Raw genomic sequence first — 17,319 nt, 5'->3', positions numbered from 1 at the left:
AGCTGGAAAGGTAGTCAATTGTTGTAGAGGACCAGGCAGAAGAAGGACGGAAGAAAGAGGAGGCTTCAAAGACTGAAGTGCAAGCAGGTTATTCTGGAGCTAATCCCATTTCTGTTGAACATGCCAGGGCACTCGGTCCATCTGTTTCCCTGCGTCTGGTGCAGAATCTTAGGGGGTCAAGTCAGATTCGATAATATGGTCACTTATAAGACTTAGAATTAACATTCTTCTGGCAGTATGAAGGGTGGATGGGGTAGGGCAGGAAGGGAAGCAAGGAGATAAGTTCGGAGAGTACAGGTTAGTAATCTAGCAGAGAGGGGATGTAGGCCTGGACTCTGATGTTGGCACGAGAAAAGTGGTGGCGGTCAAGAAGCTTTGGGGAAGGGGCGCCTGGGTGGCTCAGTCGTTAAGCGTCTGCCTTCGGCTTGGGTCATGATCTCGGGGTCCCGGGATCGAGCCCCGCGTCGGGCTCCCTGCTCGGCGGGAAGCCTGCTTCTCCCTCTCCCGCTCGCCCTGCTTGTGTTCCCTCTCTCGCTGTCAAATAAATACATAAATAAATCTTAAAAGAAAATAGAAGCTTTGGGGAAGAAGAAGCCCCTGGGATTGGCGAGGAATCTGGGCAAGAGAGAGGGAGGAATCATGGACGGCTCCCAGGTCTCTGACTGTATAGTAGCACTGTACCCTGAGATAGGAAGAAGCTTGAAGGAGAACAGGTCTGGGCTGGAAGTGGAGTTAAGCGTAGGGCATGCAAATGTGAGGTGGCTTTGGGATATCCAAGTGGACATATTCAGAGGTAGTTATAAATCTGAAGTTCAAGGTTGTAGTTATAGATTCGGGGTTTATCGCAATGAAGGTGATAGTGAAAACCATGACAGTGGATGGGAACCACTCAAGGAAAACGTGTAGAATGAGGAGCGGGGAGGGGAAATGGGAGGGGAGGAGAGGAGAGGAGGATGAGGATGGGCTAATACCAAAGTTTTAAGGGGAACCAAGGAAAACGGGCATCACACAAAGAAGCATTCTGAGAGGCAAGGGGGGAAAGCTTTCAGAAGGGTGACAACAGAATCATAGATTAACAGACTAATAGAAGGGTCTCTAAAAAATGAACCCTAAAAAGTATTCAGCCCAAACTATTGAGCTAATAATGGTGGGAGCAGTTTCAGGGGAATGTTGGGGACGGAAGTCAGACTTCAGGAGGCTGAAGTTGAGGAAGTGGGAGGCAGGGAGATTGGACAACAACTCTTTCTGGAAGGTGGTCACGGGAACAAATCCTGACATTGCCTGCATCTCTGTGGTGGGCCCTTCAGCGTCCTCTCCCTGTGCACTTGGCCGAGCTAATCTTGGCAGGGCCCTTGCAGTTTTGGCATTCTGTAATCCTAGGAAACAGGCTTTGGGGAAGTCCTCGAGCCCATTTTGGCTCTCATGATCATTTTCCTTCAGTGGAACTCAGGTTACTTGTCTAAGAACTGAAGCCTCTGACCTGACTGATGAAAGTTTATCACGTGCATTGAAGCCACCTACTTGGCAGATGTAGTGAAAAGCTACACAGCTCTGGGCCCAAGGACAGGATGCAGGCGCGTGGGAGGGGAAGAGAGCAGGTGCTAACAATACAGATAGTGCGCTTACCAGAGCACTATGTTACATTTCCTATTTGTCTCTCAAAACAATTTTATAGGAATCACCAAAGTGATCTTATCATGGTTTCTAGACCAGGTTGGGATGTGGGGTAGGGATTTCCATGGCTGCTTTTGTTTCGAAGGCAATCTGATAAGACGACACAAAAGCCATTGAGAAATGCATAATCCTACACATCTCAATGATTCAGTTCGTTGTCAAAACTTGGGGTGTTTTTGATGTTGTTACTGTTCTTTTGTTTTTTACTAGTATGTAAGGAGGTGGCAATTATTTGGAAAAGTCATTATCTTTGGCTAAACAAATCCTCCAAATTCAGGATGCGTTGTCTATTGCTTAACACGTCTCAAAGATCTTTCGTGCACATTTTTATTTGATCTTTGCAGCAGCCTATAGTGATTTGCCTGAGGTCCATAGCCATTTGGTGGTAGAACAAGAACTAGAATTCAGGTCTCTTAACTGGAGCCTGTTCTCTCTATTCCGAGCCATTACATCAGCATCAGGAATTATCTGACAGACTGGAATAGTGTAGACAAGCAATTTGGCCAAGTCAAGCGAAGATTCAGACTTTAACCTCGATCCCAGGGTTTTGGACCCATTTCCTTCAAGACCCTCCTTCTCTTGACCCTTGAGAAATTTATGTTCTTTCAATTACCTGTCCAGCTAAATGTTTTTTTTTTTAATAACTGTCAGCACTCCTTTTTGCTTCGTACCATGTAGACTTGAAAAGCTGCTGGGATTTCATTGGGTTTGAAGATTAAAGAAGTCTTAAGAAGCAATTGGCTGGGGGTATACCAGTCATAAAAATCAATCCAAACTTTTGTCGACATTCGTTTCTTTCCCCATATGCCAGGTTCCCGGTTTGTATTATTAAGACTGAAATTGCTGGTGGACACATTTGTCACTTTCCTTGAAACTGGTGAACCCAGAAAACTAGCAATAGGAAAATATCGCCATTCTCTGTTAAGAAGTCTATGACATTTCAAGGCAAGAATGAATGTATGGAAGAAGAGACTTGTTTCTTCTTTACTAACAAAAGGGAAAGCCTGGAAGTGAATGATATGGGTATAATTAAAAAAAAAAAAAAACAAAACCTTTACGTAACTTTTTTTTTTTGCTGGGAGAGAAGACTACGAAGCACATTTTCCAGGAAGTGTGGGCTGCAACGATTGTGTGCTCTTAACTAATCCTGAGTAAGGTGGCCACTTTGACAGTGTTCTCATGCTGCCTCTGCCACCTTCTCGGTCTGAAGATAGCATTTCAACTCTAACACAGCATGATCGAAACATATAGCCAAACCGCTCCCCGATCTGTGGCCACCGGACCACCCGCCAGTATGAAAATTTTTATGTATTTACTTACTGTTTTTCTCATCACCCAGATGATTGGGTCAGCACTCTTTGCTGTGTATCTTCACAGAAGATTGGACAAGGTAAGCTGAACCAGGAGCCCTTGTTAACTCAAGTTGGGGGTCCTCACTGATTTGCGGGTTGATTGGTTTTAGGTCTACCCAGATGATGGACAGTGGTGGGAGTTCACATAGCCAAAATGGTCTCGTGGCATAATGCTTGTCATCTAGTTAGTAAGGTCTCCTGCTCTGGTCTTGGGTCGAGAGCTCGGGCTCTGGAGTCAGACTGCCTCGGTTCCAATCCTGACTCTGCCCCCTATTAGCTCTGCGATCCTGGGCAAGTTATTTTATATTTCTGTGCCTCAGCTTCCACATCTGAGAAACGGGGAAGATAATGGTACCCACCTCGTAGATTAAATGAATTTAGCCTCATAGCAAGATTAGAGCGGAACCCTGTGCAAAGTGAGCACTAGGTGGGCATTAGCTATAATTCTTTGCTAAAGTTTTGTTTAAGAAGTAAACTTGTTTTTCTGATGGAGACGCCTTTTTTTTTTTTTTTTTTAACTGCTAAGAAGAAGAGTATGAATTTGATCTGAAACTTCCTAGTGTTTCAGATGAGCACAGACACGGATAAGTCCGGAATTTGCAGTCTCAAGAGTAAAAGCGGCATTCTCTCTATAACTCTTCAAACACTGATTGTAGTTGCAAGCTGCTCAGTTTCCCTCTGAGATGTTTTACATTCTCAAGTGGCTGGACTTACAGGAACAAAACGTAGAGTAATTTAGGAGGTAGTTTTGCATCCTTAGGACAAAATACCTGTTGGGATTTATCCTGTTTCAGTGTGTTTACCCATTTCCACTGAGGGGCATTATTGGCTGCAACTGACAGAACATCAATCATATATGAAAAGGAGAAATTTGATGAATTATTTGACTGTTCCTATAAGTCTGGACGTGGGGATTGTGGCTGTACAACATCTGGAGACTGCATTTTCTCAGGGATGTTTGAATGCCCTCTATTGGGATCCCATCCTAGAATTAACGCCATGAAGTTTTTCATCAGGATAAGGAGGGGCAGTGATGGTTGGGGCAATTCACTGGGTTACTCTGATTTTAGTTGAGTAAAGAGCAGGGTTCTGGGTCTGGTTGTTTGTTTGTGTTTGGCCTGGTGGGCTCTGTCAATCAAATGCCTGGACCTAAGCCTAGCCTCTATGGGGGGACGCGGTGACCACATCTACCAAAGCATTGAGGTGTGTTCTTAATGACAGTGGAAGCCACTGGCTAGGTGGATCTTGTTTTGAATTTAAAAATTTCATTTTAAAACAAGAAAATGGTCCAGAATCAGTTGATTATACAAGTGAATTCCATACATTTAATTATTCTAAGACATTGGAAAATAAAATCTCTCTCGTTAACTTTGGGAATGAAAGATGGTTTCCTTAAAAATGCAAATGTTTTCCACAAATACTAAAGTTAAAAAGAGAGAGATGTAATTAGAACTCTAGTTAATTGACACACATTGCAAATTAACTTCTTTTTATAACACACTGCAGCACCAACTAAAATGAAGTGGGCAAATGAGCTCGGTGGAAAACGATTTTAGACGCTGGGTTCACAATGACCGATCACTACAGAGCAGTGACGAGTATGATCATTCTCGAATATTGCTGCTATAACACATGGGCAAAATGTACACTTTGTAATGAAATTTTTTTAGAATAGCTGTGATTTCTACCTAGAGTTTCGGGTAATAGGACATTTTAATTGCTGGCTTTTGTCAATTTTTTAATGGCTGATACCAAATAACGATAATCCGGTATAATAACTTTTATTCCCCATTTATATCTGCAAAATCCTCCTCCTGTTACTGATGCCATGGAAGTGATTGCAGGGACAGACATCAGTACTCGCCTTCTCCAGAATTATGTTTCTCATGTCCATGTTATTTCACAAATAGATAGAAGATGAAAGGAATCTTTACGAAGATTTTGTGTTCATGAAAACGTTACAGAAATGCAACAAAGGAGAGGGGTCCTTGTCCTTACTGAACTGTGAGGAAATTAAAAGCCGGTTTGAAGCCTTTCTCAAGGTAAGGAGCTCAGTTGTTGATGAAAGGGTCGTTGAAATGTTTTACTGCTTTTGCTAGGTCAGGAAATGAACGCTGACGATGTAGAAGTTCTGTAGACATAGGTACATATGTGCGTACATATATACATGGGTATATGTATCCAATAAAAAAAAAGGAAAAATGAAACCAAAATCCCATGTGAAAGGGAAAGGGAAATTGGAAGTGTGCACATTCACAGGAATGTTCTTGAGAGGAACAAGAGAGCCTCTCTTGGAGATACTACACGCAGCTGCCCCTCTGAACATTATGAAACACACCGAGTTTGGCCCTTGGCATTTCCCTATCTTTCCATCCAAACCTTGCTGCCTTGTCACTGCGGACCCATGGTCCGGTCCCCATTTCCCAGGGGAGCGAGAATCACTGGCCGACCAGAGGGTACGGGCCTGCCCTTACTGAGGGTAGTAGGGACCTCTGAAGGCTGGGGCTCTCACACACAAACGAACGCTTCTCTCGTGACAGAGTTTCAGGTGCCATGAAAGCGAGATCTTTCCCTTTTATTGTGGGGAAAGGGGGATGGACTTTCTCGGTGCCACTCAAATCAGACCCCACAGAACACCACTTGCTCATGAAGCCAGTCCACTGTAGGGCCGGCCAAGCCCTGAGGTGGACAGAGGCCCCAGCGAGGAGTCACTGCAGTCTCTGGGGCCTGGAATAGGTACTGCAAACAAGAAGTCTTAGAGTGTTTACTGAGGATGCACTTACAACATGAATTCCATCATCACGGACAAGGAGTCTAGAAGCTCTTTCTCCTGAAGCAGAACATCAGTCTTTCTGCTTGTTTCCCCTCTCAGAACACTGAGTAGAATACCCTTGGCCCTCAGCTCACTTTGGGGTCATGAATAGGAGGCGGGGTGGGGGGGGGGGCGGGTAATCTGGATAAACCAACAGCAGTTAGTTCTCGCATATAAATAATGTTATCATTTAACCTGGGAGTAAAGGGCTTAAGATCTTATTTCTGAGCTTATTCCCGTCCTCCTACGGTAAAGACGCTAACAGCCTAGTCCTGTGTCACCTACAAGAATCAGAGTGCAGCCCAAATCTGCTGCTGGCTTTTGCATTCTTTACACTCATCTAGGTTCTAGATGAAGACTCCTCTTCATTGGCCAAGCTTGGAAATGAGTTGAGCTTCTCTGGTTGTCCGAGGATTCTGGCCAGTACTCTAGGGTATTGGGAGGTGTTGCAAATTTAAATGTGAAGAAAGCCACTTCCAGAACTACAGTTATTAATCTAAATATTTATTGGATATTTGATGTCCTTGGCCATGCGACCTCGGGCAAACGGCCTCATGTCCCCGGGCCTGTTTTCTCATCTATAAATGAGAGGGCTGAGGTTATCTGCCCTGACGTTGTGTGATTATATGATCAGCCTTGCAGCGAGAGTGCTGCTGGTTTTCCCCCTCCTCTCTCTTTCTTACTGAGAGTCTTACTGTTCAACGGCCAATTTCTAATGGCTTTATTTCAGGTCAGATACGTAAAACTTCTCAAATCAGCTACCCAGGAGAGGAGCAAGGGAAACTGGCGGGCTTGGCCTCTCTGCTTATGCTTGCACGAAAAAAGTGACAGCTCCAAATTTCCATATTCTAGAAAGGCAGACCTTCTCAGGCCTGTCAACCAGGGCTCCTGACGTAAGGCAGAGGAAGCCCCTCGCTTCTACTGCCACAGGGGCGGGATCCTAGTCAGTGCCATGTGTCACAGAGTCCTCCGGCTTCTCAGTCCTGCCCCGAAGACTGACCCTCTTTCCAATATCCATTCTCCTAAATTTCTCATTCTAAACAATATTTTGGACGCCTTTTTTTTTTTTTTTAATCCAGCCGGCCACCTGCAGAGTAACCCCAAATTGGATTTTCATCTTCTCAGTGAGTGTTAGCAGGGCTTTCTTTCTGGGCTTCACGGTCTGCCTGGGCCAGGACAACCAAAGGCTTGAATGTGGGGGTTCCAAATCATAGGACTTGAAGGGGTCTTAGAAGTCACCGGATCCAATGATCAACCCAGGACTTCAGTCTTCTCCCCACAGCCCCTACCGAGTGGTCACCACGCTCTGTTGGGACAGCTCTAGTGATGAGTAACTCATTAGCTCCTGAGGCAGGTAGTACCAAGCTGTCACTTTGAGGGGAAGATGGAATTTGGGGCTTATGCTCCGGTAAGTGCAGGCAGCGTCTTGAAGAGTGTAATGTCACGGTAAAATCACGCCACCCTGCTAGACTGGTCAGTTCCAGGGTCGTCTGCCCCCCTCCCCCGGGGCCTGAGATGTCTTTGATGGGGGTCAAAGCATTTCCTTTTCAAGGTAAAGGTCAACCTGTCCATACCTGCCGCATAGACTTCCCAGTAAGAGAGAAATCACTAATCTGAGAGTTTTCTGAAAGTCAACTTTGAAAAGTCCTTCAGTCGAGGTGGGGAGTGAAGGAAGGGGAGAAAAAAAGGGCTCTGGGGAGTGTGGCTGAGGGAAAGTTCACAGAAAGGCAAGGCTGGGCACATAAAAGACAAACTTTGCTGACTTCACGTTTTCGTCTTGGCCAAACCCCGACACCAGTGCAACCACGTAGCCTAAAAGTATCTCAACCTCGATCATCACACTCCATTTTTGAGAAGACACTAAATACTCATTTGTTTACTGGCTGTCTCACAAACATTTTCCTGTCGCCGCACTTTCTCAGCTCAAGTGGAAACTTGAAGGCCTGTGGCCCCTGCGAGCTTTTTGAGGCGCAGGCTCCCCAGTAGGGCTCCGTGACTTTCACCCTCACATCTGGCAACCGAGCTGAGCCTACCGGGGACGCTCAACAGTCCCGACCCTAATTCCTTTTGAGGAAGGAAAGAAAGGAAGGGCCCTGTAGGAAATGGAGTCCAGTAATGGGAAGGCGCGCAAGACTTTGGTTATCAGAGGGGAAAATACTACTGTGCTCCGCACTTGTATTTAGAGCCCAGAGTGACGGCGTGAGCTAAGCTGGCCTCTGAATGTGATCTCAGAGTTTCTGCTCTTGGCTTCAGCCTCAGACTCTTGGGTGACCTCGTGCCAGCCTGCTAAGCCCTCGAGGCCTTGTATTCAGTATCTTTAAAATGGCAGCCGTAGCCCTGATTCCCTTCTTGCTTGTGTTGATGGCCATGCCCGTGAACTTCCCCAGTTGCTAAGTGAAAAGAAACCACTTAAGAAGTGTTGCATTTGCCTTTGAACACCAGCATCATTGGGAGATTACCTGGGTTTCCTATATGCTGATTATTCTAAATATATACAGGCTCCACAATGCAACCAACTGCAAGAGAATCTCCTCATCCCCTTGACAGGGACAAGACAATAAAAAATGCCTGAGGGTCTCTTCGTAGTCTGGAGTTTCTTCCCAAGGTCAAACGTACTATTACCTTTTCCTAAGAGATTTCAGACCAGTTTTATTCTAATAGATACACGCCTTGCTTTATGTTTAATAATATTCTATATACCAGTTCCCAAGGTAGAAACCTCTCCCCATTCAGCATTATTTGTCAATACCCGTCAAAGGCAGGGAGACTGGGGTCATAGGAAGGGTCAGCGTCACAGCCTCTGGTCTGGAGAGAGCATTGCAGTGGAGATAATAGGGCCCCGATCCTGCCTCCAGGCTCACCCCTGGGCTTTCTGGGCTGTCAGCTCATCTGTCAGAGCCACGGGCTCCCAATCGCTATGATGGAATTAATGACAGGATCTAAGTCCATGTGATAATCCTCACCAGGAAGAGGCAATAGAGTCATGACAGATGCCAAATGAATGATACCTCTAAAACCCCACACCAGATTTCCTGTCAAAATGACCTTTTGCACTGATTCTTATTTTAGGAGATAATGCTAAACAAAGAAGTGAAGAAAGAAGAAAGCGTTGCCATGCAAAAAGGTAGGTTGCTATTTATCAGTTTTTGTGAATACTTAAAACCTAAAAGGAAGTTTTAGGCTGATCACACTGAACAACCCAGTTGTTAGAATTAGGGAACTCTTTTTTTTTTTTTTTTTAAAGATTTTATTTTTTTATTTGAAACAGAGAGAATGAGAGACAGAGAGCATAAGAGGGAGGAGGGTCAGAGGGAGAAGCAGACTCCCTGCCAAGCAGGGAGCCCGATGCGGGACTCGATCCCGGGACTCCAGGATCATGACCTGAGCCGAAGGCAGTCGCTTAACCAACTGAGCCACCCAGGCGCCCTAGAATTAGGGAACTCTTAGCCTTGGAAATAAAACAGGACTACAATGGCCAAATGGACACCTTCTCTGACACCTGTGATTTGGAAAGGCTTTGTATGTGCACATGTATGGGCAAGGCTGTGTTCCTTTGATGCTGACCATACCAAGGATGAAGAAATGCCACTGTTTTCAATATCTTCATCAAAGCAACCATACAGCCTGGTGCCACCCACAGAGGATAAGATGACAAGAAAGTCATCGCTGGCATTCATCGCTCGATGATAATAGCTTTGGGTGGGGAACCTTGGCCAGTGGAGTGTCTGCGATCAAGGAATGATTCTGTGTGACAACATTCCATTCTTTGCCCTGTTCTCCATGTCAGAACACCTCCAACATCTCAGGGTTGGAAGGGATCTTGACTGGAAGGAAGGGTTCTCAAACGCAGCGTCACCCACAGAGCACGGATCTCTTTCACAACCATCTGGCCTCTGATCCAACACGCCTAGGCACCTTCTAGCTCATTCATCATCCTGGTCCAACTTTGAATGGCTCTAGTAATTATAATAAGATTACTATACTACTCAGAGAGAAGTCTTTCCTCCTCTGGAGTTGAAATTTGTTCCTATAATCTCCACTCACTAGACCCAGTTCTGCTCTTTGGGGCCATACTAAGCAAAGTAGAATTCTTCTAGGCAGCAGCTGTCCAGATGTTGAAAACAGCAACCATGGCCCCCCAGCCTTTTCTTCTCCAGGCTAAACCTCCCCAGTGTCTTCTACTGTTCCTCCCATGACCCTTTCCGGGGCTTCTCCTTTCCCTGTTCCTCCTGGAATTTAGCACCCCAAACACAATAATAATGCCTGGAGTGAGCGAGCAGCTGAGCATGGGAGAGATGGAGTGTTGGCAGACAAGTGTCATTCACAACGTCAGTGAAAACGATGCTATGGCTTATTAATACCTAAAAGAAATATATCCATACAGAGATACAGATACTATTTTCTGAGGCAAAGAGAGTCCTCAGAGCTTGCTTTAACTGTTGCTCTGGATGCAATGGGCCATCTGATCTCCATGAAGTTTTCGTCTTCAGAATGACTGTAAGATGTGTTGAGTGGTACCATGTTGTCTGTGACTTACAGTGAAATTTGAGGAAATGGGGCACGTGGGTGTTGCAGTCTTCAGGAAAAGGATCAACAACACAACTGGTTAGCTAGGTCATGCAATTTGATTCAATATTTATAGGGCACCTACGAAGTGTCTGACAGCAGGCTCATTCTTGGGGAAAAAAAACCCCCAAAAAACAAACTTCCACACAGTCTCCGCACATGGGATATGGGCACATCTAATTAAAGAGCAAGGTTTTTACATGAGGTACAATAGTTTGGCCGGTTGCTTGACCGCGTCAGACACTGTTGGCGTCATACCAGCTAAGTGTGCAGACACCCCCCTGGGGCCCAGTGAGGTTCCCAATGGCCAGGAGCTGTTTCTAACAGCAAGATTCAAAATACGTTTCACCAAGACCAGGAGTTTTAGCCTGCGTCAATCTAGGTGAAGTGGAGTCAGGTACTGAACGACCATTAGAAGAATGGGATCAATGCAAATAGCCAATTGAGTTGTTCAGATTCTAGAAACCAGCTTTCCCCTGTGACAGGGATTTCGGACCGTTGTACTCTTCCTTTTGTGTAACCTACTTCCGCCCTGTCTCTAGGACATAGCTATAGGAGTAGACCAGATAGTTCTGTGGGCAGTATGGTATTGCTTTGGCCTGACAGTTGGCTTTTGGTTTCATTTCAGGTGATCAGGACCCTCAAATTGCAGCCCACGTCATAAGTGAGGCCAGTAGTAACACAGTGTCCGGTAAGTCCAAAGCCTCCGAGCCGGTCGCCTGGGTGGGAAGGCTGGCATTCGCAAGCAGGACAGCCTAATGACCAGGCTCCTCTCTTCCTCTGGGGCCCAATTTACCAACCCACCCATACACCTCTCATATGCTCTCCTTTGTCTTCAAAGTGAGCTCAGATGCACAGATGGGACTTGAAAGGACAAAAGGAGGTGGGAAGCAATCCCGATGTTCTCATTATGTTCTTGCTCAATGGCCGATTCTAAATGATGAATTGCTGGGTAGAGGGACCATTATTCTGAGAACATAGAAGAGATGGCAGGTAGTGACCTCCTGGCTGGGAGCATCCCTCATGCTAACCCCTCTTCGTTGTGTGTAAATGGGCCTCAGGGGGTACTTCCTGCCATCTGTCAATCCCTGTATGATTAACCCCAGCCTCACGGGGGCCAACCTCAGGGAAATTAAAGGTAAGATCATTCTGCAAAGATCAATAGGTGCCAGGACGTTAGATTTTCCAATGAAGTAACAGCAGACGACATACTGTAATCTTTTCAACTCTGAATAAGTTTATTTCCATATACGTTCTGCCATCATTCTAGCTCTTAGATCTTTTTTCCCAAACCCGTACCTTGAGAGAGCTGGTGCTGGAGAATGTGTCGCATCTGATAAATGGATGGAAACATGCCCGCGAGCACGAAACCCCCTCGCTAGATAAATGCAGTCTGAGGGCATCAGAGCAGTCTTGGAAAAATTTAGCACAGTGTTCCAGAAAGGAGTTCTAAACAGTGCGTGTGTGTGTGTGAGTAAAACACACATACAATGAGAGAGATAGACAGAGACAGAGACAAAGAGAGAAGAGGAGATACCACTTCATCTCTGAGGCGGCTTGGGCTTCTCAGTGGGTGTAACACATACATGGTTATCACGGATCATGATACGGAAGGAAGAGCACTGGATAGGAAGTTTTTGAACTGAGATTCTAGAACCGTGACTACCACTTGCTAGGTGACCTTGGGCAAGTCCCTTTACTGCCGTGTCCCACCTCACTTACTTCACAGGGTCACCCTCAGCCTCAAATCAGCTGATGTGGAAGAAGGTTCTACTGTCATGTGGTAGACAAATGTAAGGTGCCGTTACTCAGCTTCCTTCACTATAGTTTAGATGTCAGAAGAGTCGCAGAAAGCCCTTCATTAATACCAGTTATTCCTACCATATTTAATAATCCTGCCAGGTAGCCATTCTCAGAAAATACACTCATGGGAGAACATCCCAGCTGTGGTGGCTTGTCCGGGGTGGTCCACATGACACTTGCACACCCGGATTGCATGACCTCAACAGAGACACCACTTAGAAGAGTAGCTTCCCGCTGGTCTTTGCCCACCGGCGCAGAAATCCTTGCCCTTGGATAGATTTCATGGCCTCAGATTCTGCCAAAGAGTCCAAGATTGATATGGTCCCAGCATATTTCGGTCCGCCTCACAGGAGGTCCGCAGGGGATCAGGTGTGAAGACAACAACATCCCTCACCACCCCCCAGTCCTAACCCCCCCACTCCTGCCTGGTCATGCTGCCACAAGCTTGACCTGCACCCCACAGCAAGGACAAAGATTAGGTAAGGATTTATAGAGATAATCCTAGCGGACTGAAAGAGAACCTGCCCTTGGCTTCTCAAATGGCCTGAAAGTGAAAACATCATAAGGAAGTGTCATTTCTGGAGTGGTCCGGAGGGCCAAGACATGCCAGACATTTCGGGATGCCTTTCCTGTTACTAAAGGATGAATCTTAACAGCTTGAATCTCACACCCTGATAGATCGCCAAACAGGAATTTTTAAAAAGGGCTCAAGGAAGCAAATGATCGATACTTTCACTTCTCCCCAACCCCCACGCCCGGCAGTCTAGCTGGCTGTGGGAGCTGAGATTTGAAATCGGGTGCACACACTACTTTGAACCCACTCAACATCTCCACCGAGAAAATGGCACACCGTTGGTGGGTACTCAGGTTTAGCCACAAGAACACAGGTACTTTCAAGTTGGTGGCGCCCACTACAATGGAAGATCAAAACACACAGTGAAATGACAGGTTCATTTTCATACTTCCTTGCCTAATTTTAGTCCTTGCTGTGGGAGGCAGGTCGGGTTTGCGACAGCATGCGCAGGTAGGAAGAAATGGGGTCTTTCTTTTTGTCATCTGAGGCTGAGCTACATAGACCGGCAACTCTTTGACTTTGTAAGATCCAAGGAAGGCGAGATAGTGGTGTTCATATCAGCAAGGATTTTGTCCAAATGTCTTATAAGTGTGCATAGTTCAGGCCGTGGAATTTTGAAATCACTCACACTTGAAGTTCAAGGGCAAATTGGCTCTAAACGCTCTAAAGGAAGAAGGAAACTCACTGTGCCCGGGTTGCTGTATTTAATCTTCAAAACAAGTCTCTGAGAGACGCTGTAATACTAGCCCCGTGTTACAGATGAGAAACTAAAAGCTCAGGGCGATTGAGGGACTTGGCGCGAGCTTGACTAAAGTCTGGATTGGAGCCCAGCTCCATCCGACTGTGAAGCCCCTGCCGATCGGTCAGCCCCCACCTATCACGCGTAGATGAAGCTGGTATCGAACCTTAGACTCTCTGTTCTGGAGGAATGGGAGCCATGCATGCCTCACCTCACCACGAACTCCCCCTCTCCGTTACAGTTCTCCAGTGGGCCCCGAAAGGATACTACACCATAAGCAGCAACCTGGTAACCCTCGAAAATGGGAAAGAGCTGGCCGTGAAAAGACAAGGACTCTATTACATCTATGCCCAAGTCACCTTCTGTTCCAATCGGGAAACTTCGAGTCAAGCTCCGTTTATAGCTAGCCTCTGCCTGAATTCCCCGAGCGGATCCAAGCGAGTCTTACTCAGGGCTGCAAACACCCGCAGCTCCTCCAAACCTTGCGGGCAACAATCCATCCACTTGGGAGGAGTATTTGAATTGCATCCAGGTGCTTCGGTGTTCGTCAATGTGACTGATCCAAGCCAAGTGAGCCACGGGACGGGCTTCACGTCTTTCGGCTTACTCAAACTCTGAACAGTGGCCCCTCGCAGGCTGCGGCTGAGCTCATGCTGGTGGTCTTCGTAATACAGCAAAGCAGTTAAGACCACCCCCTGTTGAACTGCCTATTTATAACCCTAGGATCCTCCTCGTGGAGAACTATTTATTGTACACCCCCAGGCATGTAGGGCTGCGGGCATCCAGAGAGTCCCATGAAAAGACGAGACCATTATGCGCAGATGGAATTGTGAGTAAACGGCAGATCAATAGTCAAGTTTCATTTCGTTTCTTTGCATGCAGTGTCTTTCCGTGGATAATGTATTTGATTTCCCAGCGAAGACGCGGAAGGGCGACGGGGAGCCTCAGCCCTGGGTCCCCGCGGCCCTGATGGAGGGGGCAGGCTCTAGAAAGTCTGATGCAGCGGAGAACTGAAAAACCCTGCCCCCACCAGCCACCCTGACTCTCATCCTCTCCCTCCTCCGCCGCCCCGCCCCCCAGACACACACAGTCAGGCTGTTGCTAATCGGTTATCTTATTTCAACGCTGTCGCGTCTCCAGCACTGTAGGCGGGAGGGGAGAGCAGAGGCGGAAGCTCTGAGGCTGCCCACTCCTCCTCCCGAAATGACTGTATTTAAAGGAAATCTCTCGTATCTACCTGCAGTCTCCCTTGTTTCCAGAGTGAACTTGTGATGATCTTGTTATTTATTTTTTGAATAATAAAGTGCCCTTAATGTTACTGTTGTCATCTAGCACCTAAAGCCCTCGGCCAGGTTGGGGGGAAGGGTGGAGGAGGAATTGTTCGGAAGGGTTCTTCCCAACCTTGGTGATGGGTTCATAAACTTGGTTCTCAAGCTTCTTGCACCACTAAATATCTTGGCGACCGCACCCTGCCTGGCAGTCTCCGATAGGCTTTGATGGATTGACGTGAAGCTCGTTCGGTGAAAAGCAATCTGGGTCTTTATTTCCAGCCTGCTCTGGAAAGGCTGCAGGGGATGAAAAAGAGACTTTTTGTTCTTGATTAATCACGGCTAAGCGAGGCTGGAGGGAGGGCCTTTAATGAGAAGCAGTTGCTGATCTTTTTCATAGCTGGCTAGGTGGTTCTACCTTGGGTGAGAGGCAATGGAGCTGGGACAAACTGGGGAGAAGTACTGGTCCCCTGTTCTTCCACCGAAGCCAACAGAGCTATTCTTGGTCACCTCCAAGAAACCCAGAGTGGCTTGTTCATTTTTATTGGTAGAGTTCGTTGCTTAAAGCAAACACCTAGGTTCAAGCAGGAAAATATTACTGTAGGCATAGGAAAGGGGAATGGGGGGGGTTCCACTCTGCCCACCGGCCCTGCTCTTCGGTCCTGTGGACACACAGCCCCTCCCGGACTGAGTGACTTTGAAGATGTCCTAGCATGAATTGCTAACACCAGGCTGAAATCATGCTAGTTGAACTTGCTTGGCTGCATACCGTCTTCAACGAGAGAACTTTGGTATGAGCAGAGGTGACATTGCTTGATTCAGGGACTCCTGGATATGTCCTCAGTGCTGTCTTGTCCTCCGGAGCAAAGATCCTTCTACAGCAAAGATCCTTCTACAGCCTTGTCCTCTGCACGGGACACTTGAAGGAAATGGGGCAGTGGCATGGCAGCAAGGAGACATTGGTCATGAGATTCTCATAGGTATGGGGCTCCCTTAGGAAGGTCAGGACCCCAGGTCCAGCTGAGAAGAGGGCCTGGCCCAGCCCACAGAGAAGAGACAATCCACGGGTCATGATTTTCCCTCCCTCACGGTACCTGAGTGCCCACTTTGGGGGACAGTTGTACTTGCCCAGCTCGCCCGGGTGAGACATGGGGGCGGGGGTGGGAAGAGGCATTACCCGCTTAGTAGGGTTCCTGCGAAGGGAATCCATGTCCAGCCTGGACAAAACTTTTATAGTCTTCGTATACTCACATGCTCTGATTTAAACATCGCCCTTGCACTTCACCCTACCTTCTTCTTTGGACATCATATCTCCCAATTATCTCTGCCTCTGGCAACCAAGTTGCTAACGATATCTGTTATCAGAAGGAATGCTATAGGTACAAAAACTACATGCTCTAGTCTATTTCTTCTGCTCACATGCTTCCTATTGCTTACTAAAAGACACCTCCCAGAGCTCCCATCCAGAACTGTCCCCTGCATGTCAGCCTCACCTAGCCAACTGCCTTCAACCTCTCAGACTACTTCCTCATGAGGTCGCCTTGTCCTTTCCCAGAACTCCAGTCCCATCCTTTACCCTCGTATCTTCCTGTCCTACATGCTCACAGTGGGCTGTCTCCTCAACCCCGCCAGCTCATGGGTTCAACCACCACCTTCATGCCTTTAGTCCTGACCTGCCTCCTGCAGTTAGTGCCCTCAAGCCCAGTGCATCCAAATGGAACTCCTAATCTTTCCCCCAACACAACGGGGTCCACTTTGCCAGTGAATGGCAGCCTCATCTGCCCTGCTTCCCAAGCCAGGAACCTGGCTTGACTTCTCACTGTCCTCACTCCCATGTGCAATCCTACCAGCATAAATACATCACCCCTATTTCTTAAATAGTCTTTAAATTAATCTACTTCTTTCTATCTCTGCTGCCACTATCCTAGTCCCACTACCGTTCATCTCTCTCCCAGAATACAACAGCCTCCTAGCCTCCCTGCCTCTACCATTGCTCCCTCTCATTCATTCTCCATGCACCACCAAAGTGAATTCTTAAATGAAAGTCTGATTTGGGGTGCCTGGGTGGCTCAGTCGGTTGGGCAGCTGCCTTCAGCTCAGGTCATGATCCCAGGGTCCTGGGATCAAGCCCCACATCGGGCTCCCTGCTCAGTGGGGAGGCTGCTTCATCCCTCTCCTTCTACCCTTCCCCCTGTACTCTCTCTCTCTCTCTCTCACTTGCTCTTGCTCTATCTCAAATAAATAAAATCTTTAAAAAAATAAATAAAAGTCTGATTTTTCCACTCCCCTGCTTCATCATCTCCTGCAAATACCTCTCTCAATGTCTTAAGTTCTAACCCTCAGTTCCGCTAAGCAAGGCTACACGTACTCTCCTGCCTTGGGACCCAGGCATGCTGTTTGCTTGGAAGCCCCATCCCCCTCCCCACTGCACCCTGCATTGAGCTTCATGGCACTTACCAAAGTTGAGGTTTTTCCTACTATGCTGTGAGCTTTTTGAGAACCAAGACCTTGTCCTGTTCACCTGCTCATGG

The 17,319-nt window shown here is 47.0% G+C and overlaps 1 protein-coding gene across 1 annotated transcript; it reads left to right on the top strand.

Annotated features, from left to right (window-relative positions):
- The first annotated feature begins 2,823 nt into the window (after positions 1–2,823).
- On the top strand, positions 2,824–14,139 carry CD40LG (CD40 ligand). Its single transcript, XM_021684685.1, has 5 exons — positions 2,824–3,064; positions 4,937–5,068; positions 8,908–8,962; positions 11,033–11,095; positions 13,762–14,139. Exons 1-5 carry the CDS (start codon positions 2,909–2,911, stop codon positions 14,136–14,138), a joined length of 783 nt encoding a protein of 260 aa, XP_021540360.1. The 5' UTR covers positions 2,824–2,908; the 3' UTR covers position 14,139.
- The last annotated feature ends 3,180 nt before the right edge of the window (positions 14,140–17,319 follow it).

Source organism: Neomonachus schauinslandi, chromosome X, assembly GCF_002201575.2.
Source record: "Neomonachus schauinslandi chromosome X, ASM220157v2, whole genome shotgun sequence".
NCBI lineage: Eukaryota > Metazoa > Chordata > Mammalia > Carnivora > Phocidae > Neomonachus > Neomonachus schauinslandi.
The sequence above is the reverse complement of the archived record's forward strand: the minus strand, read 5'-3'. Positions and strand labels throughout refer to the sequence as shown.